The sequence below is a fragment of the Mastomys coucha genome, unplaced genomic scaffold (assembly GCF_008632895.1).
Source record: "Mastomys coucha isolate ucsf_1 unplaced genomic scaffold, UCSF_Mcou_1 pScaffold13, whole genome shotgun sequence".
Lineage (NCBI taxonomy): Eukaryota > Metazoa > Chordata > Mammalia > Rodentia > Muridae > Mastomys > Mastomys coucha.
The window spans coordinates 1,067,135-1,091,091 of NW_022196895.1; the positions used below are offsets into that span (position 1 = coordinate 1,067,135).

At 46.0% G+C, this 23,957-nt stretch overlaps 1 protein-coding gene across 5 annotated transcripts; it reads right to left on the reverse strand.

Annotated features, from left to right (window-relative positions):
• Window positions 1-403: 403 nt before the first annotated feature.
• On the reverse strand, window positions 404-23,753 carry Map3k8 (mitogen-activated protein kinase kinase kinase 8). 5 transcript variants are annotated; one of them, XM_031364863.1, is made up of 8 exons: window positions 23,712-23,753; window positions 18,173-18,522; window positions 12,195-12,362; window positions 9,696-9,957; window positions 8,720-8,826; window positions 3,630-3,782; window positions 3,042-3,288; window positions 404-1,515 (listed from the first exon to the last, which is right to left on the reverse strand). In XM_031364863.1, the coding sequence occupies exons 2-8, from the start codon at window positions 18,506-18,508 to the stop codon at window positions 1,385-1,387; spliced, it is 1,404 nt and encodes a 467-aa protein (XP_031220723.1). In that variant the 5' UTR covers window positions 18,509-18,522; window positions 23,712-23,753; the 3' UTR covers window positions 404-1,384. The 5 variants fall into 5 exon arrangements, with proteins under 5 accessions (XP_031220723.1, XP_031220722.1, XP_031220721.1 ...); XM_031364862.1 differs by lacking the exon at window positions 23,712-23,753 and adding an exon at window positions 22,279-22,580 and having other exon boundaries at window positions 18,173-18,519; XM_031364861.1 differs by lacking the exon at window positions 23,712-23,753 and adding an exon at window positions 22,279-22,580.
• Between the last annotated feature and the right edge of the window lie 204 nt (window positions 23,754-23,957).

A 23,957-nucleotide genomic window follows, 5' to 3' on the forward strand; every position in this document is an offset into this window, starting at 1 on the left:
TGCATCCTAGCACTTAGTGGATAGAGTCTCATGTGCCTTCTCATTAAACTGTCTCCACTGCAATCCGGTGAACATGATTTGCCTTATAAGCAAGTTAGTTACTATTGTTAGCATTCACAAGTAAATAGTTGGCAAGTCTGCACTCAAGGTGGTTTAACTGTGTAAACACAGACAGGACGGGATGGAATGCCACTTGCGCCTAGTTACAGGTGTTTTTCTGTGTCAGTGCAGCCCAGCAAGGATAAAGCATTTGCCAATTCAGCATGAAGGCATTCGAGGCGGCAGCCAAGGAGCTAGCCGTGGCAAAGCTTCTGGTGACTGAGATGGATTCCCTCCCTCCAACATCTATCCCAACCCTGTGACCCAGCTGAGAAATACACAATCTAAAAATTAAGACAAAATATTCAGTTTATTTGGTTTATTTGACCAGTCACATTGAACTAAAATGTTGAAGTCCATTTGTATAATGTAAAAATATACTTTAAATAAGAATACTTACACTTTACAATGTTAAAATATATATACATATATATGAAAGATTCATGAAGGGATTTGGAATAAAACATACACAGTATGCTATTTTAATATAGAAACACTTTAAAGAAAATAGTTTCATTAATTACAAAGGGAACATTACCAAGAATTTACAAATGTTTCCATTTTCTTGAAGGTCACACTTCTCATCCTTTGGGATGTACAGAAATTATGTGGTTTACACAGTTCTGTCCACATTTAAAACATTGTGTTTTAAATGTTTTAAGCATAGCATGTACAGTACACAGTGTTTCCATAGGAACATAACAGAAACTGTTACTAGTGGCCTGCTGTCAGGTGGCTCTGAGTAAATCAGCCATTTGTGAGACACTAGTCCAGTGTATTGCTCTAATATTAAAGTTGTTCTATTCACCCAATATACAATTAATTAAACTTACACTAGAGTTGACCAACCAAGGCTCAAAGAGTTGCCATATAATACACACCAATATATACACAGATCAGGTCTTCTGAGTTGAATGAAGAGCCCATGCTTACATAAGAACCAAGAACAGGAATTTTAGGTTACTATCTTGTGAGGGCTATTTTTTTTAATGTTCATCAAAGTGCAAAGTGAACGGGAATTGTCACCAGAAATGATCCTTCCCTGAGCTCACCACTCCCTTCTGTCCAGTCCCACCACCTGAGAAATGAGAACCTTGGGCTCTGGGACATGTCAGAGGAGTTTCACAAAGGGGCCGCAGCTGCAATGTTCTTGTGTCACTAGAGGCCTCCTTTCCCCCTAAAAACATGGGTAAAATTCACTATCCGGAGCCGCCGTGAAGGGTCTGCAAAACGAATATCCAGGAGAGAAATATCCTACTTCGTGGCCATCCAACAAAGCCATCCATCAGCCATATTCCAGGGTTGGAGGCCCACGAACAATATTGAAGTAGCCAGCCAGAGCTCCGAGATCAATGTAGAGGGAGCGCTGTCTCCTGAGCACTTCAGATTCCTCAGAGCTGCCTGTGCATGATGAATCTGCAGAGGCAACATGGAAACAATGGTGAGATAACACAAATGATCGGACGGCCCAGCAAGTAACAACTTCATGTCCCTTCTGCTAAAGACGAACCCTGTGGGGCTCAAGAGACAGTCCCCAGTTGTGGTTCCGACACAGATGGCCTTAAGAACAGTCTGGGCTACTTATGGAATAGCACACAGGTCACAGGGTTCAAATAGGGGTCAATGAAGACAAGGAATGGAGTACAAACTCTGGCCTATTTGTCAGTACTTCATCCCTCCCCCCCCTCGACCCCCACTAGATAGAGCGAAATTAGACAGGTATAAAGAAAGACAGGCACTTCAGGCTGCTGCTCTCGATTTGTTTCTAAAGTCAAAGGGTAGTCTCTGAAATAATGCAAATCAGAGGCAAGATCCAATGGCTGTGCTACGTCAGCTCACTCTGAAACTGGCTAGAATTGTGGTGATGGGTGAGCTGATCCGACGTGTTGCCTGGATATCCTCTTCCATTCTCAGATGATATTGCATGATACTCAGGAAGTCCCCCGTTCTGTTTCACTTAGGTAAGGGGCCACTATGTTGTGCTATCATCTGGGAAACCTTCCTTCTTAAATTCTAGAGATGTGCCTGGTTGGTGGGCATGAGCATGTGTGTGTGTGTGTGTGTGTGTGTGTACATGTGTGTGTATGTATGTGTGCACATGTGTGTGTATGTGTATGTGTGTGTACGCGTGTGTATGTGTATGTGTGTAGTATGTGTATGTGTGTGTATGTGTATGTGTACATGTGTGTATGTATGTGTGCACATGTGTGTATGTATATGTATGTGTATGTGTGTGTATGTGTGTGTACGTGTGTATATGTGTATGTGTGTACATGTGTGTATACGTGTGTGTATGTGTATGTGTGTGTATGTGTACATGTGTGTATGTGTGTATGTGTGTGTGTATGTGTACGTGTGTGTATATGTGTATATGTGCATGTGTGTGTGTATTGCAGGTGATGGAACTCAGACCTTGTACATGACAGACAGTATTCTGCCTCCCAGTTAAAGCTCCAGGATCTGTTTTACAGTTTATTTCAAGACATCTCATTAAGCTGCCCAGGGTAGCCTTGAACTCAAACTCTGTAATGTAGGTAGGCCTTGCCCTTGTGGCCCTCCTGCCTGTGCCACCATGCCTAGCTTCTTCTCATTTTGAGACAAAGTCTCAAGTTAATTGATGCTGACCTTGAACTTCTAACTGACCTATCCAAAAGGTGGGATTACAGGCATGTACCATCATGCATCATGCCTGACTGTCATCTCCCCTGCCCTGCTCCTCTCTCTCTCTCTCTCTCTCTCTCTCTCTCTCTCTCTCTCTCTCTCTCACACACACACACACACACACACACACACACACACACACACACACAGGCATGACCCACATCAGCGCTTTGCTGTGGACAGCAGGAGGGAGGCCAGTGGCTCCCCACCTACGGGCACACACCCACACGCACACAGCACAGTCAGGCACACACCCACACGCACACAGCACGGTGTCCTACCAGCAATGTTCTCAGGAAGTTCTAGCTCCTTCCTGCTCAGCAGTCTCTTCCGTTCAAAGAGGGCAGAGTCCAGACTCTGACATCGCGGCTGGTCCTCTCTTGGGGGATTGAGGGCTTCGTGCTTCAGTAGGTCTGCTGCCTTGGGGCGGTGGTTGGGGTTCCTCTGCAGGGCGGCTTCTATCAGCTCCCTCATGCCTGGACTGCAGTCACCAGCAATGTCTTCCAGGGGAGGTGCCTGTTTGTGGATCTGATAACAAACCAGTCCTGTAAGCATGCATGGGGCAGAGACATATCTGCAGGAAAGGCTGGGGGAGAGACCTATGCCCCACTGCGTGACCTAGCAACTCCCTAGGGGTGGTTAAACCAGCTTTGGCTTAAAGCTGGGTTTAAAGTGACAGGACAGCCTCTTATGGGGAAATACCTGCATCTGCCTCCTCCCATGCTCTGCTCTATGCCAGGCTGTCCAGCAAAGCATAGGGAGTTGGAATTGGCAGCCACCTCTCCTGGGTCACAATTCTCCCATCACCCCATCTCTTTAGTATGAGGTGGTGGGAAGCAATTCACAAAGCCCAGCTGACTTTCACTTACTATGTATAGGTAGGAGGGGTAGGCCGATCGAGGGTAGCGCTTCACCCAGGGTGGGGTGCCTGTCTGCATGTGGATGAGCGTGGCTCCAAGGCTGTAGATGTCAGCTTTTGTGGAATGGCCCCTGCACAGAATCACCTCCGGGCTCATGTATATCTGAAAAAGACAAGGAAAGCTTCATTTGTCCGCCATTCTTCTCCGTGTCCAGTTCTAGAAGCTGGCTCCTTTGCCTTTGTTGTTTTTGACGCATGCCCCGGCTTTCAGAGGGAATGCTACTGCAGTATCCCTCAAGCCAAGGAAAATTCCAACACTTTCTACGGAGTCTGGACGATTTAGATGGAGCCATCACTGCAGGATGGCAAAGAGCAACTCTGTCCCTGGACTGAACACACAACAGATCTGACGGCCAAGGTCTAGGCTTTGAACCTACTCGCATTGGTCTGAGTTCTGTAGATGTTCATCAGTTACACACAGCTGTCCATCAAAACAACTCTTTTAGACTTAGCTGAGACTACGCCTATACTCCCAGGGCTGTCACACACACAGTGTAGGGCTGTCACACACACACAGTGTAGGGCTGTCACACACACACAGTGTAGGGCTGTCACACACACACAGTGTAGGGTTGTCACACACACACAGTGTAGGGCTGTCACACACACACAGTGTAGGGCTGTCACACACACACACAGTGTAGGGCTGTCACACACACAGTGTAGGGCTGTCACATACAGTAGAGCTGTCACACACACAGTGTAGGGCTGTCACACACACACAGTAGGGCTGTCACACACACACAGTGTAGGGCTGTCACACACAGTGTAGGGCTGTCACACACAGTAGGGCTGTCACACACACAGTGTAGGGTTGTCACACACAGTAGGGCTGTCACACACACATACAGTGTAGGGCTGTCACACACGCACACAGTGTAGGGCTGTCATACACACAGTGTAGGGCTGTCACAGACAGACACAGCATAGGGATGTCACACACACACACAGTGTAGGGATGTCACAGTTACAGAGTGCTAGTGTTGTAAGTAACAATACAGGTTGCATAACTTTAATTTAAAGGTACAAAGCCCTCCAAAATTGAAACTTTTGAGCTGGATGATGCACCGTGTGGAAAATTCCACATCTGCCCTCCTATGACCGGCCACAGTAAGAACACAGCCACACTGAGAAGAGCCTGTTAAGTGTCCTTCACTTAACCCTGGGTCTCTGCTTTGGTCCCATCCTCAGGATACCTCACAACACTACCAACACACAAATGCTTCAAGATCAAACAACAAAAAAAGAGTAAGTGAAGGAATGGGGGAAGGAAAGAACACAGAATAAAGAAGGAAGGGATGGGAAGAAAGAGGAGACGTGGGCGGAGGGGAGAACTCAGAAGAGCAGGGCTCAAAAGATGATCCCAAGCCCTTCAGGTGTGAAGTTTAAAAAGGGTTTATGCTGTTGTGTGAATGTGGGGAAAGGGTTGGTGTTCTTAGAATTCATTTCCAAGTAAATAAATAGAAAATCAGCTTACAAAAAAACGGGAAACTGCCCATTTTCCCCTTCTTAGCGGGCTCAACTCCTTCTTAAAGCGCACTTCCTGTTGCCCACAGCAAGCCAGCTGTAGCCGAGCTCCATGTTCACCCACTTTCCTGGCAGACAATGCACAATATATGTCTCTTCACTTTTTAAATAAACGCAATCTCATTCTCAGAATTAAAAATTAAATAGACCACTTTGTATCCCATGATCAACAAGGAGTTACACATGTACGGCTTGCCAGGACAAGTGGCCTTCCTGTTGAAACTTACCATAGTCAAACCCAGTTAAGAAAGAAATGACATGTGCTTACTGCCAGTGGATGCCTGCCTCCTCTCCCTCTGTCATACAGAGTAGGCGCGAATGCACACATGGGTGGTGTCTCAGCCTATGACTGGAGCTGGCAGTATCAGTCTGCCATGGTGAGCTGAGTGCAGGCCCTCTGGCACACAGCCAGGAGCTTCCAGCTCACTGTTTCTTCTTCCTCAAGCTCCCGAAAGAAACAGCACAGGCAGGTCAGAAAGGTCTGCCTTTGGGCTGGCTGCCTGGAAGGCTTGGGTCAGGACAGACACCACTGGTCCCGGAGCTGTCTAGCCATGCCCCTCCCCCAGGATGAGTAAAGTGCTGGGGAACTTGAAGGCATAGCTGAAGGAAAAGAGGCTGCCATGGAACGCATGCATGAACACATGTGCTCATGATCATTATATGTTAACTTACAGGCACGAACACATGTACACATGATCATTATGTTAACTTACACGCATGAACACATGTACATATGATCATTATGTTAACTTACAGAAGTTAATGCTAGACTCAGAAGAAAATAAGAACTATAAAAATCAAAAACAAAAAAAAAACACAACAAAGTAATTCTAGTGTGGTATTTATTTTTCCTATTTTCCCCCTCTGAACCATTTAACTAAAAACCAGTAAATATATGCCAGTATATATGACACATTTCAGTATTAATGCTCAAGTTATTGTCTAACACTCTGAATGTGATTGGAGAAAGGGGAGAGGGGGGAGGGAGGGAGAGAGGAAGGGAGGGAGAGAGAGTGAGAGCACAATAGAGAGTGAGTGAGAAAGAAAGAGAGAGGGAGAGGGAGAGAGAGAGAGAGAGAGAGAGAGAGAGAGAGAGTGCAAGCGCTATCCAGAGGTGCCATCTGTAGTTGTGAACTATACTGCAGAAATCTGAAACAAACATTGCCTTCCCAGCAGCGGAGCGATCACATATTCTAATGGAAGTAGACCTGCCTGCTTGTCTGGCTAGTAATATCTAATTTGATCTTTCATATAAGGAGTAAAAGCAGACTTGCTGAAAGTTTGCATTAGGACTTCATTATCCTTTGCACACTGATGACAATAAGATTTCCATTTGTGAGCACTGTGCAGACAGTACAAGGGAGACTTGGGGAGATGGCGGCGGGGCATACGAAGACACCAGGATCAGTTTTATACTGAATACCTGCAAATTAGCATTGGCTGAAAATACTTCATCTAAATACTACTCAGGAGCTAGATGGGTATGATATATTCTAATAATCCCATGCTTCTAATAAGTCCACAGAGGCAGGGGCAAGAGAATATTGAGTACAGGCCAGCCTAGGCTGTACAGTGCATTTGAAGCCAGCCTGGGCTATCCCAAACTCAGATAAAAAGAAACTCTATTGATGACCGAGATCTGTGACTCTACACCCAACCATCCTCGTGGAGAATCCCAGACACCCAAGATTTTCCCCAACATTGCATAATTTTCAACTTGACTGCACTGCCAGGAAACAAAAGGTATTTTTTTTCTCTAATACCATAAATAGTTTTGTTTCTCAAACTGGTTCCAGGGAAAAGGGTGGGATGTCCCGGAACTGCACCCCTGACTAATGCCAAAAAGTGGAGACGCCTTCCAAAGGCAACGTCCTGAGCACTGAGTCCGATCAGACGTTCTGCCGTGGCAAAGCTCTCTTAAGAAGCAGGAAACAGTCTTTAATTTAAAAGAGGCTTATGGAACTGGTATGACCTCAGCACCAGGGAGGCTGAGGCAGGAGGATTATGAGCTCCAGGTCAGCCAGGGATATACAGTGAGGCCTGTCTCACAGAAATCAAAACCCAGGACTCAACGGGAAGCTTATTTAGACCCAGGGAGGGCTTTCTCGGTGAGCTTCACTGGCCGACTAGCTACATTGTATCACTACAAATGCAGGCAGGGTGTGTCTGTGCTCAGGACTCTATGCTATCCTGGGATGAAAGGCAGGCAGGCATTGGTGGCCAGCCTCAGTAAGCGCTAACAGCCAGGGCCAGGAAGACACACTGAAGCAAGAGTTGCGGTAGTCATTGTAATGTGATATGTACTAATGTTGTTACCCAGAATTAAGAGCCCGCAACCTTAGAAAATAAGAAACTAAATCTTTATTCTCCAAGAATTCAAGCTCAGGCCCTGCTGGTGAGTGGGTAATGTCAGGCTGCACGCTACTTGCTCTCCACTGTCTTCTTATAGAGTAGGATAACAGCAGTCCCCTATCTGTTATACCAGTATTTACGCACAATAAATTTATTTAAGGAAGAAATAATTCATTTAAAGTATTAAGCGAACTATAAGTTGACTATTGTTCTCTAACAGTTTTTTGTTTGTTTGTTTTGTTTTGTTTTGTTTTTTGGTTTTTTAAGACAGGGTTTCTCTGTATAGCCCTGGCTGTCCTGGAACTTACTCTGTAGACCAGGCTGGCCTCGAACTCAGAAATCTGCCTGCCTCTGCCTCCCAAGTGCTGGGATTAAAGGTGTGTGCCACCACTGCCTGGCCTCTCTAACAATTTTAAAGATAAATTCTGAGTATCCCTTTCCTGAGAAGCTTAGAACCAAAATCATCTCAGATTTGGGAGCTCATCTTTTGGAATATTCGATACACTGTGGGCTTTTCGTTTCACCTTGTTTGTCTGGATTCCTATGTATGTAATATGTACAATGCTGTACATGTGACACTTCCTCCCTCGAGCTGGGATTTCTTATTCAGAGCCCTGTATTCCAGGCTGCTCTCCTGTGAGCTTTGGAGAAGACTCCTATCTACTCGGATCTACCCACAGTCACACTAGGACTATCACAAGTGGCTTCATTTGCGTTCTCAGGCTTTGAACTCAGGTCCCCGGGCTTGTGCAGTAAGCACTTTACTTGGCGACCTCTCTCTATCTCTTGCCTAGCTTTCTAGACTTTTGGACTATGAAGGGTTAACTGGTCCTCTGTTTTGGCACTGGATTGTCTGTAAGTACTTTGTGCTGTATATATAAACATAGTAATAAATAATGTCTATAAATATAACCATGCATATTTATAGACATATGCATGCATATAGACTTAGCATATAAATAGTAAAAAGGTAAAAAGCAAAATGAGTTTGTTCTGGTGACAACGATCCTTCAGTGTTGTCACTTTGCCCCCTTCCTTGCTGTTTTCCATAGCATTTCCAGACCATCACCAATAAAGTTCATCAATTACCTCTGTTCCAATCACCAATACAGTTCATCAATTACCTCTGTTCCCCAATCACCAATACAATTTATCAATTACCTCTGTTCCCCGGAGGTCCTTGGGAAGATAGACATCTTCAGTCATTTGAACACTCAGGCCAAAATCTACCAAGACAGCTTTTGTAGACATGAATACAATGTTGCTAGCTGCAAAGACAGGGGTTTTAAATGTGAGTTACTGCATTCTAACCCAACAGGAAAACCTTATCTACAACACTGAGTTCCCATCAGAGCAGAACCAAATGCTTCTGATAATAACACCGGCAAGAAGAGACTAGTAGGGGAAAGGTCAGGTGGAAACCACCGAGGCCTATCAGGAACCCACCTAGTGTGTGCAGATAGGAGCTACAGCCATCAGGAAAGCTCAAGGCTTCGGCTTCAAATTCTAAGATATGCACATCTAGTGTAATCAAGCCACTGTTGTTAAAAAAATATTTAGTTTTTTTTCTGATTAAAGCTGTGTTTGTCCAATGTTTAGATATTAAAGATTTATAGTGAGTCTCTCTAGTTTATTTCTATACTATATCTGAGTTCTAATAATTTGTTTTTTTTTAAGAGATTGTTTAATGAATTGTTGCCAAATTATGACTCAAAATTAAGAGAGTATTTGCTACTCAAAAATATATGCCTATGTGCTTGCATTATATAAACTCTGTGTGTGTGTGTGTGTGTGTGTGTGTGTGTGTGTGTGTGTGGTGGGGATCAAACCCAGGGCCTCATATGGGCCAAGCAGGAGTTCCACCACTGAGATACACCCTCAGTACTGCATCATTTTTAAATCACAACACAGGGACAGAGGCATCACACCCATCAGACAGGCTGTCATAGTCCTGTATTGGCCTCCAGCACTCAGCCTCCTTTCTGACTGCTAACATTCTTTCTCCAGCCCCTTCAGGAGCACAGAAAAGGAAGCTGTGTGTGCAGGGAGCCGCCCCGCCTGCCTGCCCTGAGAGCCTTTGGATTAAAGCATCTCACTTGCCCCATTAAACAGCAACAGGGTACACCCCACTACTCACGTTTAATATCGTGGTGGATCACTTTCTTGGAGTGCAGAAAATCAAGTCCCTTGAGAACATGCTTCGTCACCCAAATAATTTCAAACTCTCTCATGGCCCCACAGCTCTCCAGCTTCTCCAGGACAGACCCTCCCTCTCCAGCTTCCATGAAGAGGTGGACGGTATCACCCCATAGGACGGCACCATATAACTCAGCAATGTTCTCATGCCGGAAGCAGGCCTGGATTTCCACATCTGATGGCTTAAACTGATCCACAGGGATCTAGCAACACAAAACAGAGGCAAGGGTCTAACCAACCTCGAGAAGATAAAGCAAACACCAGACACAACAGATCAACCAGACAACCGGAAGCCAAAATAACACAAGGACACTAATGTGTATAACAGGGCACTGTGGTGTCAAGAAATGCTTACCACAGACACACTTCTACATCATGACATCTTTAGATATGAACGTTTTAGACATTAAAAAAACAAGGTAGGGAAAAAACTCACTTCATTTAGAGTTTAGGAATCCAAACAAGGTTTCAAAATACCGAGCTAGGAATTTCCTATGATCAATAGCCTTCATCTCCATGGCTCCTAGAACACTGTGTTCCAATATTTCACCTTGCTATGTAAGAAGATGAGGTCACCAGTCCCTTGACCACTTCAGACTCAAGCCTTTAAGAAAAGCGCTCACCCATCTTTACATCCCATGAAAGCTCAGGCCTCCATCCGTGAGAACTGTGATAGGAAGGAGTGTTTGCAGAGCAGAGATATTCTAAAATGCCTCCTAATATTGTGCTAGGGGCAAAAGGAAAACTGTAGAAGTTCCCATATTGTTTTTAAATGATGCTGTGCACATAGCTGGGAAAATGAGAAGCTCCTGAGAGTCATCATCTTATGGAAGGCGAACTTACCCACAAGCCTCCATCCTTTTGAGCCTGTCTGGGATTTTTAATTGTATTTTGATTTTAAGAAAAGCACTCTCCTAAAATATGTGACTATAACAAATACTGAAAGGACAACAATCTCACAAAGCCATTTCTCCATGAATTTATACTAAAAGTTAAAACTTAAAAGTTAAAACTGGGTCACCATTTTTTTTTATAAAGGTCTCCAGATAATTTACAGTTTGGAAGGATCCCTCTAGATAGATACTTCAAATAGCTTGCTATAAGTCTTGTTTTGCTTTTAATAATAGATCATCTAGTCAGCCTTTTTATTTTTCTTGTTTTCTTTGAGATGGGGTCGCATTATGTAGCTCTGGCTGGCTGGGAACTCACTAAGAAGACCAGGTTGTCCTTGAATTCATTATGATCCACCTGCCTCTGCCCCCAAGTGCTGGGATTAAAGGACTATCCAGTGAATCATAATCAGAAGGCAAATTAAAGACAGTGCATTGTTGTCTTGTGGGTGGTCTGGGAGATGGACACATGGCATCTGGCAGTTAGTCTTCAGTTTCCTTTTTTGCTAAGTCAAGAGTGGACACAGGGGCCAGCAGTGAAGCCTAGCGGTCAAGCACTTGCTGTGGATAAGTGTGGTCCTAGGCTCAATTCCAAGCACCACAAAAAGAGTAGAAAAATAACATTTAACTTCATCACACTTTAAAATGATGTCAAACCCAGTGAACTGTCCACTGTCACTATAGATGTGATTCCCAACTAAAATAAAAATACTAGACTCCACCAGGAATCGCCTGACTTTTTCCAGTCACGATGTCCCAAGGGTACTCCATGATCACAGCATTTAGCAGATGAATTGTGGCTCTGTTTTTGTTCCTAATACAAATAAAACCTCACACACTAGATCTTATTTGACGTCCAGCTCTCTGAGCTTAAGGGCTCTGAGGTGCACCCACACTACTTTAGCTGTAAGTCATTCATTCTCTTTGTGATCCAGTGCTCCAGAGCATAAATATTCACCTGTCTGGCACCTGTGCAGTTCTCAGAATGCCACTTCAGCAAACAGTGCGAAAATGAGCAGCCCAGAATAGTCCCACAAATGGACACACCTCTGCTGGGTGTCGTTAAGCAGTGAGTTACTGGGCCATTCTCAGCTGCGGGCCTGCGCAGCAGCCCTCTGAAGTGCCGAAGCGTTAATTTTAAACAGCCGTTGCTTAATAAGAGATAGAGTCACATCAGCAATTGGTACAAGTGAATTCAGCCCTGTAATTCTGCAGTCCTGAGGAACACCCTGCCTTCCTAGTCTCTGTCGCCTGCCATGGACCCCTCTCCAGGGAACAGTAGCTGCTATCTTCCATTTCAGGCAAGCTCCCACTACCCCTACTTAAGGCAGATGGTGTTATCCAAGCCACTGGCAAACACACCAAAACATTCTTTTAGATTACAAGCCACAAGACACCTAGCTTAGAGATGTAGGAGCTGAGTGGTCCCGAGCCACAAGCTGCTCCAGAAATGACAGACACTTTAGAGTAGGAACGTTAGGTAAGACCCAGTGTGAAGGTAAACAACCCTAAGCCAGGGAGTCAGACACACACAGTGTAGCTGCACACACCAGTTTGCATGCCATTCTTTTCTTCGTCTTCATGTCTTGTGCTAAGTATACTTTTCCAAAGGCCCCCCGAGGAACGAAACCAGAGCCGATGTTCCTGTACGTCAGCTTCCAAGGGACGAGGAGAACGTCTGAGTCGATTTGGTAGCGGCCATTCTGGGGACTGATTACCTGGAAGGAAAACCAGATGCTGAGGTAAGGCCCACTCAGTAGAGGCTATTTTGGAAACAGTTTTATACACAGCCTTCAGTGCAGTGGTTCCCTGTGTGCTTCCGACATTACAGGCTATATTTAGAACTCAAGCAAGCCAGAGAAAGCTTGTAACAGACATAAGTTCCTGGTCCAACCCGCTCATATTTCCAAATGCTTGTGAGTAGCTAGCTGCTAAATAGAAGTTGGAAAATTATTTATCTAAGGAGTCTGACGACAATGACCCAAAGACTGAAAATGAAGGCTGCACCCAGCCTGGAGGTTGACTCGATTCTATTAAAATGCGCTCACCTGTTTGTCTGCCTAGCTGTTAGTCACCGAGGATGCACACAGAGAGAGCATGAAGATTAACTGAGGCTCAGGGAGGACCATGGAACCAGTGAGACCAGTCATGAGTTGGCAATGCTACATAAATAAGGAAGGGCAGAGTTGTTTCTCTTTGGCTTCCTTGCTTAATTTAACGCGTGCCTACTATGCGCCCTGGGATGGGCTTGGTGCTGAGGAGGCAGCCATGAGCAGAGATAGGTGGGCCCAGACCTTGAAGGGTTAGAATCAGGTCTTTCAGAACAAGTGGATCCGGGCAGGGGATGTTGCTCAGTGGTAAAGCCCCTGCCTAGCTCTCATAAGTTCCTGAGACTGACATCCAGCACTGCATACATAAACAACAAACAAAACACACTTTGACACAAAGAACAAAAGCAAAACCAGTCCCCTCAAAATAGCAAGAGCTATATCCTGAGAGCAATGTGGGATGAGGAGTCCACCCCAAGTCCACCGTGGTGGGACACTCCAGAAATACCAGCACTGAGAAGGCAGGGACAAGAGAGTGGTGAGGGCTAGGCCAGTCGGGGCTACATGGGAAGATCATTAAATAAACAAATGAAAAGTGACCAAATACCCTAACTCAAATAAAATGGTAGTCCATGAGAAACATGGCCTGGAACACATGTTTTAAAAATGTCTAAAGCAGTGGCTCTCAGTCTTCCTAATGCTTTGACCCCCTAATACAGTTCTTCATGTTGTGGTGATGCCCCCCCCACCCGCAAACATAAAATTACTTCATTGCTACTTCATGACTGTTTTTGCTACTGTTATGAATTGTAACGTAAACATCTAATCTGCAGGCTCTCTGATCTGCAAGCCCTGTGGGCTTGTGACCCCCAGGTTGAGAACCACTGATCTAAGCTGTTCTGCGGGATAGTCTCCTAAAATGCCTGCTGCTTCCTCAGTGTGAGTCACGATATTATGGCCTGAGATGTCACCCCAGAACTCAGGAATGAGAGAGTGCTGAGCTGCCTTGAGAGCTGAGGAGAATGTGGAGCCTATCCCGTGAAAAGAAGAACAAGCATTTGATGCAACTGGGTGCAACTAGATGTCCACTCGCCATGACAGGCAGACCAAAGCGCTGCCCACTCAATTTCCATCATTGCTAATCTAGCTCCACAGTCCACAAGTGTGTGCTCACTGTTAGCCAGGGAAGGAAGTGAAGAGTAACCCAAGACTTGGATATGCAAAAATCACTGAAGTTAAACTTAATGTTTACAGGGTGCTTTTGTTGAGGTGGAACCCTGAGGTCCTTCCAGGAAATAAACAGAGACCGTGGGATTTTCTCCTTTAAAATATGATGACTGCCTCTCCAAAGAAGTGTTGCCTCTTGTTACTGTAAACCTCACTGCTGAGGACATTGTGGGGGTGGTCTCTCCCACATTTAGACAGAGCTAGTGCCTGACAAGACCAGCTTTGGGTCCCCTTGCTTCTTGTTATTCACAGAATGCTCTAGTTAACCATCTCAGGGTTGAACCCATGTTTGTGAAAGTTTGGCTTTGTCCCAAACTAAGTGTGCTATGAACCAGTTCCACCACCACCCCCTTATTCATGCAAAGGGACATGGGGAAGGGTCGGCCACTGCACTCTGAGAGCTAAGTAAGGACCTGTGCTTACCTAGCTGTTTTGCATTATCTCATATAAGTCTACAGCCAGCCTGAGCTCCATTCTATTTTTCTTTCCATTGCATAGCTGAGGCTGGCCTCAAGTGGTGAAGCAACTCTCCAGTTGATGCCAGAATTAGGTTTTACACTTGGTTCTGCCTAACCTCACAGCCAGAGCACCCACTCTTTGTGTAAGAGCCTTTGGGGTTTCAGAAGGCTGTAATTAAAGCCACACTGGGGTGTAGACTCAGTTCTTCAAAGGCACCGAACTCACCCAGTGAGGCCCAAGTCCCAGCCAGTGAGCAATTCACAGCATTCCTGGCTCTTTCCCTAACTCCAGGTCTTTCTTGCTTTAGTTTGACAAGGATTTTTGTCATTAATTTCCTCTTTCTAGGGCTCTAAACAACCTTGCAGAACCCTGTGATTTTATTTCTGCCAGTTCTCCAACTTACCACAGTCACTTTCCAGGGCAGACACTCAACATATGCCATCTAGTCTCGCACCCAGATTGCTGTTTTCTGTACTAAACCACACAGCGGGCAGTACCTGAGAACATTTCTTAGGTATTTTATTGAGTGAGCTGTGTGAACCAAAGTAGGAGTGGTCTTCAGCTAAATCCATGGAAACAGATTAGCTAAAACAAGGGCTAAGCTTCATCTCTCCTACCCTCCTGGGCACATAAGTGGATCCCCATGTTCTGGTGCTGCTTAGTAAGAATTTCCATTTCAAAGGCATACTACATACCAGGTTCTTAATTCAGAGCTCTCAGCCATCACCACAGTCCATCATATATATTTACAGGGGTGGGAGTTGGGCACAGAGTGGAATCTAAGGTAAGGGAGGTCAGAGATGGATTTTGTTATATTTAAGAACTTGACCAATGCGGCCCTGAATGTGGTATGCAATGGTCTTCCCAATGGGTCTGGAAGAACAAACCAGAATATTCCACCAGGATTGTGAACTGTCTGGTTCACACACCAAGTGGAGGGCTGGACTTTTCAACCCCAAGAGGATCATTGTTTCGAATGCCACACCAGTAACTGTGAATGAGTCCAGGGAGCAGTGTGTTTTGGGGGAGGAGTGAGGGGGGATCCACATATAATCCCCAGGGTTGAATGCCTGGGGACTCATTTTTATTTGACTCCAGATCACGTATGAACTGGTTATAAATAACTTTGCACTCTGACAGAGAGCAGTTCCTAGGCTAGTCTCCTGATACTAGTGCAATCTTTAACATATGTTATTTTAAGGGAAGTAGCATGCATATAAATACACACGGGGGGCGGGGGGAGCAGCATGTTGGCATGTTGGCTGCCCATGCTCTGGGTTATTGTTTTAATCTGGAGCTCTCCATCCTGTCTAATTAACTTTGTAGCACTCTGTGTGCTGGCAACCGGAACACAGCAGGTCTCTATGCCTGTGAGCCTTCGCACATACCGTTCCTTCATAGGAAACACTCTTCACTGGGTTTAGCCGGCTCCAACTTGATGTTTACACCTTGGCACGGGGAACAGTTCTTGCAAACCTTCCCCTGTGAGAAATCTTGTCTAGGCATTCCCACGGCTGTCAGAATATAGGTACGCTGTGGCTGCGTGCGTGCCCTCATGTTCCCGTTCACTTGCCTCCTGCAGCACTTGGCAGCGCGCTCCCTGTGGCACGGGCTATCAGAACGCTGCCTAGCGTCTGGAGTAGACAGATACCCCATGGCTGTCCAGGTATGCCTAGCAAGTGAACACGCAGGCAAAGAAAGGTTTCCATCCCTATGCAGGAAGCTACGGATCCAATCTAGGTGGCAGCTAATTCTCTAATGCAGAGAGATAAGAAAAACAAAGCTAGCCCAAAGCACACGGCTCTGCTAAGTCTGTAGATGAAGGATGAGAAAAGAAAGTTCTTGACTAGATGATAGATGGCTCCACCGAAGGGGCCACATCAGAGTCAACGGGGTTAAAAGCCATGCCTACGACCAGCGCGCCAGACCAGCTCTGACCAGAGACCACTGCGTAGGCAATCACTTATGAGGCACACAGCTGTGACAGATTGCCACCAGCTACATGGAACAGTTTCCGTTTTGATGCCAGTATCAGGAAAGTCAAACATAGTCCCGAGAAGCTGAACCCTCAGGCCTAATGGAAGCCGGATCCACTTGCCCGGGAGCTATACTGTTTACTATCATCCCTTTCTTCCTAATCTCCTTGCCTTATATTTTATATTCTTCAGCATTAGAAGAAAATACAAGTGCCTTTTAAGGTTATTAGGATCCCCCCTTTATTAGGATCCCCCCCCTTTATGGTATCTTTGATTCATAATTTTCTTTTTAGTTTGGATTTACGCATGTGTGGAGCACGGGCTCTCGAGCAAGGAATGACCACCGTTCAGTTGCACCTTTGCTGGTCAGGTTGTGCGTCCTCCTAATGACTGTGGTTTCTGGCCCTTCCTGCATTAGCTCTTCTGGTTCTACCCCTAAAGAGAAGCAAGAAGCCACTTTCTGGGAGTCCCTAAAATATCCCAGGACTCCCTGTGTACACGACCGTGGCCCATCTCTCCTCAGCGAGGGCAAGCACACCCAGGTCTCTATATATCTACAAGCAAGGACGATTAGTTTATCCTGTTTGTCTTCATTTATCAAATATGTGAGAAAATGAAAGAAAAGCATGCACACTGCATTTGTCCTGTCCACGTGGGCTATTTTGAAGCACACTCCTCTAATTTTACCCTGGCTGAGAGTATCAGGTATGGCTACTGTTTCAAATGATAAATTCCCATTTATAAAATGAAGTGACATCCTATAGACCCAGTGTTTAGTCCACAGTTAAATGCAGCGTGGTAGACCCACACCAAAGGAAGTCACACCCCTAGGCAGAATGTGAGCTTGCTTCTTACTGAGCCAAACACAGTTGACAAACAACTCACTTCATAGCTGACCTAAATTACTGTGCTGCTTTTCATTAAATAAATGAGACAATTAAGATTGTTATTATTATGTCTATTGTTGTGATGTCCTTTGTCCCAACTCAGGCTCTTTGGGAAGAGCTCCCCCAGCACGGGCCATGCTGCCATTTGTACACACCAAGCAAAAGAGAACCATCTCTATCAATAGGCATGGTTGTAACTTACCACCTACTCTTTTGTCAACTGTCCTTTTTACAAAATTAGATCACCTTTTAACCATCGCCCACATATTCACCTCTGACACAATAAGGACCTGACAGCCACACCTAAACACTCCACCTGACCAACTACTTTGGCAACAAAGACTTGTCGTAATATTTTTGGATTATCTGCATACTTGCGATGACTAAGCAACTCCATCACTGTGGGTCATTGCCACTTAAAGAGAGTGAATCTGTGGGTAGCTATTTGCCACCTGTAAGCTGCAGTTCTACAAGAACTAAATTTAACCAAAGGTGATAAGAGGAGAAAATAATTCTGTTATCTAAATTATTAAGACAGCATTCATTTGTCTCTTGGCTGATGAACTCCAATTAAGACCCTCTCTTTGGTGTATATAATGAATGAGCCTTTAAGGGAATTGTCAGAATACATCTGTAAGGGTTGAGGGTATAGGTCAGAGTTCAGGGCTTATCTTACATGCTGTAAAGTAAGCAAAGCATATTCCTAATTGCTTCTTCATAGGATCACTTCTAAATTACAGGCCCTGCAATGGAACTTGCACGAAGATCTCCTTCCCATTTTTAAGAAAGAGACAGTTCTTACCAGTACGCACATTCTTTAGGACTTGTATCTGGCAGCCATTCTAAGCCAAGTTCAATGCCACTGTGCATCCAGTGGAGCCATACCAGCAAATCTGAACACAGAGCACCCGACTGATGCGAAGAAACATACCATATTTAATAAAATTCCAGATTCTTGTGGTCGACGTCCATAAAAATGCTTTGTCGTATTGGAGATATGGTTTGCAAATGCAAGCAGATCCTCCACGGTCCCATATCTGACAGACGACAGCCAGGGTACCTCCTGGCCACTCTGAAGCAGCGACTCTGAATGTTCCTTGTTTTGATTGCTGTCTGGACACATGGTCATCAGACTGGGCTCATACACTGCTGGCTCTTCACTTGCATAAAGGTTCTCCATTATGTCTATGACTTCCGACATGTTTAAATGCTTAATTAATAAATCGATCTCTTCTTTCTCGTCACTTCCAGTGCTCATGTACTCCATCACTGTGGTGCCTGCTAGGGACACAAACAATTCCTTCACTATAATGTCTTTGCACGGGAGACCAAAGGGCCTGGGGGATCTGCTCTTCTGCGCCTCCATTCATAACAAGGATTTTTCTTTACTCTCACACCTGAATTCAAGTGGACAGTGCCAAGTTCTAAGGGACCTTAGAAAATCTTTAGCCCGGCTCGGGCTCGCTTTGCCCGGGAAACCTGAGAGGCTGGGCTTTGGGAGGCACTCACTCTGGCATTTGCTTTAGCCACTGAAAACAAACTTTCACTAAGCGCACACAGCAGAGAGCAGTCTGGGTCTCTCTGAAGACTGAGGTTCCTGCTTTTTATAATGTCTGACCTTGCACAACCCTGTTGCACAGCCCAAGCTTGCTGTGCCTTTAAGGCGACTTGAAAGAAAACAAACCGCTTGACTAAAATTCAGGAACTAACTTGGCAAACAAGCTAAGTCTCAAGAGAGAAGAAAGCATGTAAAACGGAGTTTCGTCGGAGTGTATGAAATGGTAAGAAGTTAAGTTTGTGGGAACATCTGGTGCAAAGAAATGAAACAGCTCTGTAGAAGTCAGGAGCTGGGATCCTCGATGTACCAAAGATAAACAAGAATCAGAAAGGTGACTCATTGACCTGTGAGTCACAGCTCCCTCCTAACACCTGAATTTCTTTTTTAAATAGCACAAAGCACACATCTTGAGGGTCCCAGAAAGCTAACTGAATGCCTAGATATGGAGAGGCTTTAGTAGGAGAAAGAGCCCAGGAAATCCAAACCTGCTATAAGCAAGTCACAGGTGGAGTTCAACTAACTTTGCCAGCCAAAGGGACACTTCAGTTCCACATACATGATCAGGTGCTAACTTAGGAAATGTAGACAACAAAAGAAGTCAAGTGAAACGAAAGAAAAGTGACAATAAAAAGGGATGCTATCTCTCTGAGTCCCAAGATAATTCTGCTCCCCTACAAATGAGAAAAAAATAAGATACACTTACAATATCTAAGCAGATTTCAAAGCTTGTCTGATTTAAGCCTCTCTGAAAGATATGTCAGGTTCTGAAAAGCACAGGAACTTGACAAGTACTACAGTGCTGGGCGTATGGAAGCAGGCAGCTCCCTAGAGCTCACTGGCTAGCAACTCGAACTGAACCCATGAGCTCTAGGTTTAATGAAAGATCTCCCTCAAAACGTAAGCTGGGAAAGACAGCCAATGTTGACTTCTAGCTTCCACATGTACCAGCACACACATGCACTATGCATGTACACCTGTATGATATATATACACACAGCAGTACACATGCATTGCACCAATACCACACACAAAGTAACAAAGTCCTTTGCCAAAGCCACGCACCTGTATCAACTAGGAGCTTCAGTTCAAGGTTCCTGGAAATTTCCACCAGGGGCATCTGCACACATGATCAAGTCATGTGCTTCTGATGTACAAATGAAGAAGGCATCTAGCATCTCCTGTCTTTACGCCCGAATCTCACCACCACCGTCTTTGCCCATGAGATAGATGGTTGAGCAAGTATCTCAATCTCTCTGTACCTTGATTTCCCTCAGCTGCAGGGAGGAGATATTGACCGCCCCTACCATCCAATTAAAGAAGCTCCTGGGCACAAGCTACCAGGGTCTAGCGTGTAATAAGTGAAGCTGTGCCAAGCACTAGGGTGTGGACCTGGATCAGCAGACACTACACGGGCCTTCTTTCTCATCTGCGAGTCCAATTTGACTCCCTGTCCCCCAGACTGGTAAGTTTTTAAAGACTGTGTCTACGCTGTGGCAAAGAGAGCCCAGACAGAGAAGTCTTCTGAGGCTTGTTCTCATCACACTTAAATCTAGAGCATGGTGCACAGTGCCTTCCCAGACATCTTACACACTGCTGTGGAAGGTTGTGACTCAAGTTCCCGACTTGTCAGGCTACACAGGAAGCCTTGTAAGCTGACAGGAGAGAGAACTTTGACCTCAGTTTCGCACAGCCATTAGTTGCAGTTTCTGTAACTTTAGAATTTACTAGGAAAACAGAAGTTAAAAATCCTTTGACTTTAAGCTCCCCTGGGTAAAGGCTCCAAACTGAAATAGCAAATAAATGACCCGACAAAACAATAAAGTTTGTGACTCAAGAAAGATGGGGGAGAGGGGGGTCCAAACAGTTCCAAGCTATGGCACTGTTCTAGAAAGGAAAGGCCAGTTTGGGTTTTCGAACCTGCAGAACAAAATGTGTGCTCTTATAGGCTTTACTTAAAGCCTAAGACATCACACCAAATGGACACACACACCAATAGACACACATACACATAGACACACACAGGGCTATATGGACACAAGACAGAGAGGGGGAAGGACAGGGAGATGGAGGGGTGTTTAACTCTGAACCTCTCTATAGAGCTTGCTCAATTCCCGAGAGGCTCTTGTCACAAAGATCTGCTGCCCAGCAACCCAGATGCCCCAACAGCCTCTGGAACATGAAAAGGTCCTGAGTCCTCCTGGCTCAGCTAAGCGGACCACACACTAGCTTACCACACGCTAGCTTACCACACGCTAGCTTACCACACGCTAGCTTATGGATTGGAGTCCCTTCCTGTGCATAGTGAAGGCACTCCAGTCTAGTGACAAACGTGCTTAGCTTAAAATGCCTGATCCTGGACTCAGGTCAAAATCCTTACCAAAAACCATTCGTCCTAGCAGGATGGAGACTTAGAGCAGTTTTAGAGATAGTTATTCCAAATACAGTCAAAGACTGATGTTTTATTTTTAATTAAATTTCAAAACATTAACTATAAATTAACTTAGAATTATTTCAGAAAGTAACCATAAAAATCAAAACCAGGAATGTAACAGGGCTGTTAACATCCACACAACGAACCTCCAGTCGCCCAACAAGTAAATGCAGACTATATACAGTCTTCATATTCTGCCTTGCAATGGGGGAGGATGCCTGTGTTAGTTCCCATTTCAAAAAGGGATTTTCCCCTATTGAAACAACCCGTTGCTCCTTAGGACATATCTCTTAACATATTTTTTTTTTTCTTTTATAAAAGTCCCAGAAACATGCTTCCTAGGCCTGCAGAATCAAATCCACTCTTGTTCAAAACTTCAAAGATGTCTCAAGTCTCCTGTTCCTATTCTCCTATAGGATAAACTCTTTAAGGGCCAGAACACACAAGCCTCAATCCATTGAAGGTGGGTGCCTCCGCAGAAGTCTTATGCTAAGCAAGTTTGTTGGCTCTACTACCTCCCCTCTTCCATTTTATAAAAAAACCTGATTTTGGTTTTCTTCTGGACCAAAGTTTGTTTCTCACAACTTCCTCCAGACCCACTTGTCCCCTTAAGATATAAGCTTTGCTTATGGTAAATAAATAAATAAATAAATAAATAAAAATTTAAAAAAGCCCAGGGAATGAGCGACCATAGTGGGGTCCTTCAGACTCTAAGTTGCACTCACCCAGGCTCAGCAACCAGAGTGCAGTCGTCCAGGCAGCGTCCCCGGCAGGAGACGCGGTGAGCGCGGGTGCTCGCGTCCCCGCCACAGCCTAGGCCAGCACTGACTGGTCACCCGGGATCCGGGAAGAAGGAGGAAGGCGGGGAGGAGTCACGAGTCCACACCTCCCCGGGGCCTTGCGCAAGGTGCTTTCCAGCTGTACCTGCGTGCAGCGGGCCACCCGAGTGTCCCCCGGTGGGAGGCACGCTCCGTTTCAGGGTGGGAACCCCCGGGCATCCAGGTGGAACGCCCCCAAAACACACTCAGGGCACCCCAAACCCTGATACCTGAGTGCTCCGTGTGCCTGCCCAGAGATCGGGCTCGGTGGCCAGCGGGTGGCCAGCCTGCGGGACCCAGACGTGCGGGCGTCCCGAGGGCGGACGAAGGACAGGAGGCCGGGCGATCGGCAGCTGGAGAACCGGTGCGCTGCGGGCCCAAGACTCTCGGCGTCTGAACCGGCCCTGGGGCGGCGCAGCGGACGCCAGCCTCCTCCCCGCCTTTTCCATTTCCCCTTTCTCTCCGTAAACAGAAAGGGCCTGACGGCTGGCCCGGGACACGGGAGCCCCCGCGCTGGGAAATTCCGCCCTCCCACCCTCCAGCCCCGGGGCGCGGGGTGGAGATGGAGGCGGAACCGGGCGGAGCGGCCGTGAGGATCCATCCCACCCTGGGCTTGTGCTCCCAATCTGTGGCCAGAGAGTGTCTTCCTGGCCAGAGTTTGCGTTTCCCAGATCCTCCCCAGGACCCGCCGAGAGGAGGAGCTCTCCCAGTCGCTGCAGGGAGGCTTTGCAAGCCGCCTGGATCTCTCACCCTATTCAGTTCAGATAATCAAAGTTTGGGCAAAAGTTGCCTGCGATATTCTCTGCTTAGCACAACTAGTTTTGATCTTTAGTCTACTGAACCAGTTCGATGGCACAACTCCTCTATTAGAGCTGACTGCTAGGATCCCTCTGGCTTCCAGTTAATAACCTAGGGGTTTGCTTCTTGTTAGAAAGTTTACTGCAGGTGAGACCCAAAGACAGTTCTAGGAGGAAAGCTCCTCCAAGAACCCCAGTCACCACTTAGCCTGCTCCTCCCTCAAAATGCTCCCCCTCCCTCCAAATGCTCCCCCTCCCTCCAAATGCTCCGCACCATCTACCTTCTGGCAGCCAGGTACTTTGCAAGATCCCAGAGAACAAGAGAGGTCTAATGTCCATCCCACCGACGAGACCTGGGGGTCCTAGACTGAGTAGTGAAGCCAGCGGAACTAAGTCGCTCGTTAGGCTCTTTACAGTCCTCAGACTCATCCGTCCTCCCCAGGTTCAACACACCCCTTAAGATGATCTTTCCACGATCCCTCTGTGGAAAATGAATTGCCCTTTCCAGGATATCTTAAGAAAACTTCTGGTCGAGTCAGGAAAGAAAGCTGAGGTGAGGAACGAAGAACGGCGTTAAGGTGCATACAAGCAAGAGTAGATTTCCTTGGAGAGGAAAGTCGCCTGGCGGTCGGCAATTACTTTAAATGTGATAGCTTTGTGTGAGTTGACGTACGCACTTTGGTGGGGGCCCGCACCAACCAAGCAGCCTGGGAATTGGCAAAAGCGCCCGCACAGGGCTGTTCCGGCCTCACTCCTTGGATTTTGGAACTGGCCAGAGAGCAGATCATTCCAGTCTCTGTTCAAACTCAAGTACTGTAACCCTTTAGATTTTCTGCAGAAACCCAGATTACTAAGTTTGCCTCTACCTGCTACGTGAGGTTCATCTCTCCCATCTCTCCCTCAGTCTGCTGACCTAGGCAATAAAGGATGGGCTTATAAACACTTTAAAAATAGAATCATGAAACCACGCCTCGCCTGCCCCGCCTCCTGGGATGAGCTCATTACACCACAGTCTTTTGGGAAGTGAGCCTCTGAGTTCCCTGCAGAAGGCTCCTCAGTACGGCTGTACTTTAATGAACTAGATGTTTTTGCTTTAAGCAGCTGCTGATTGT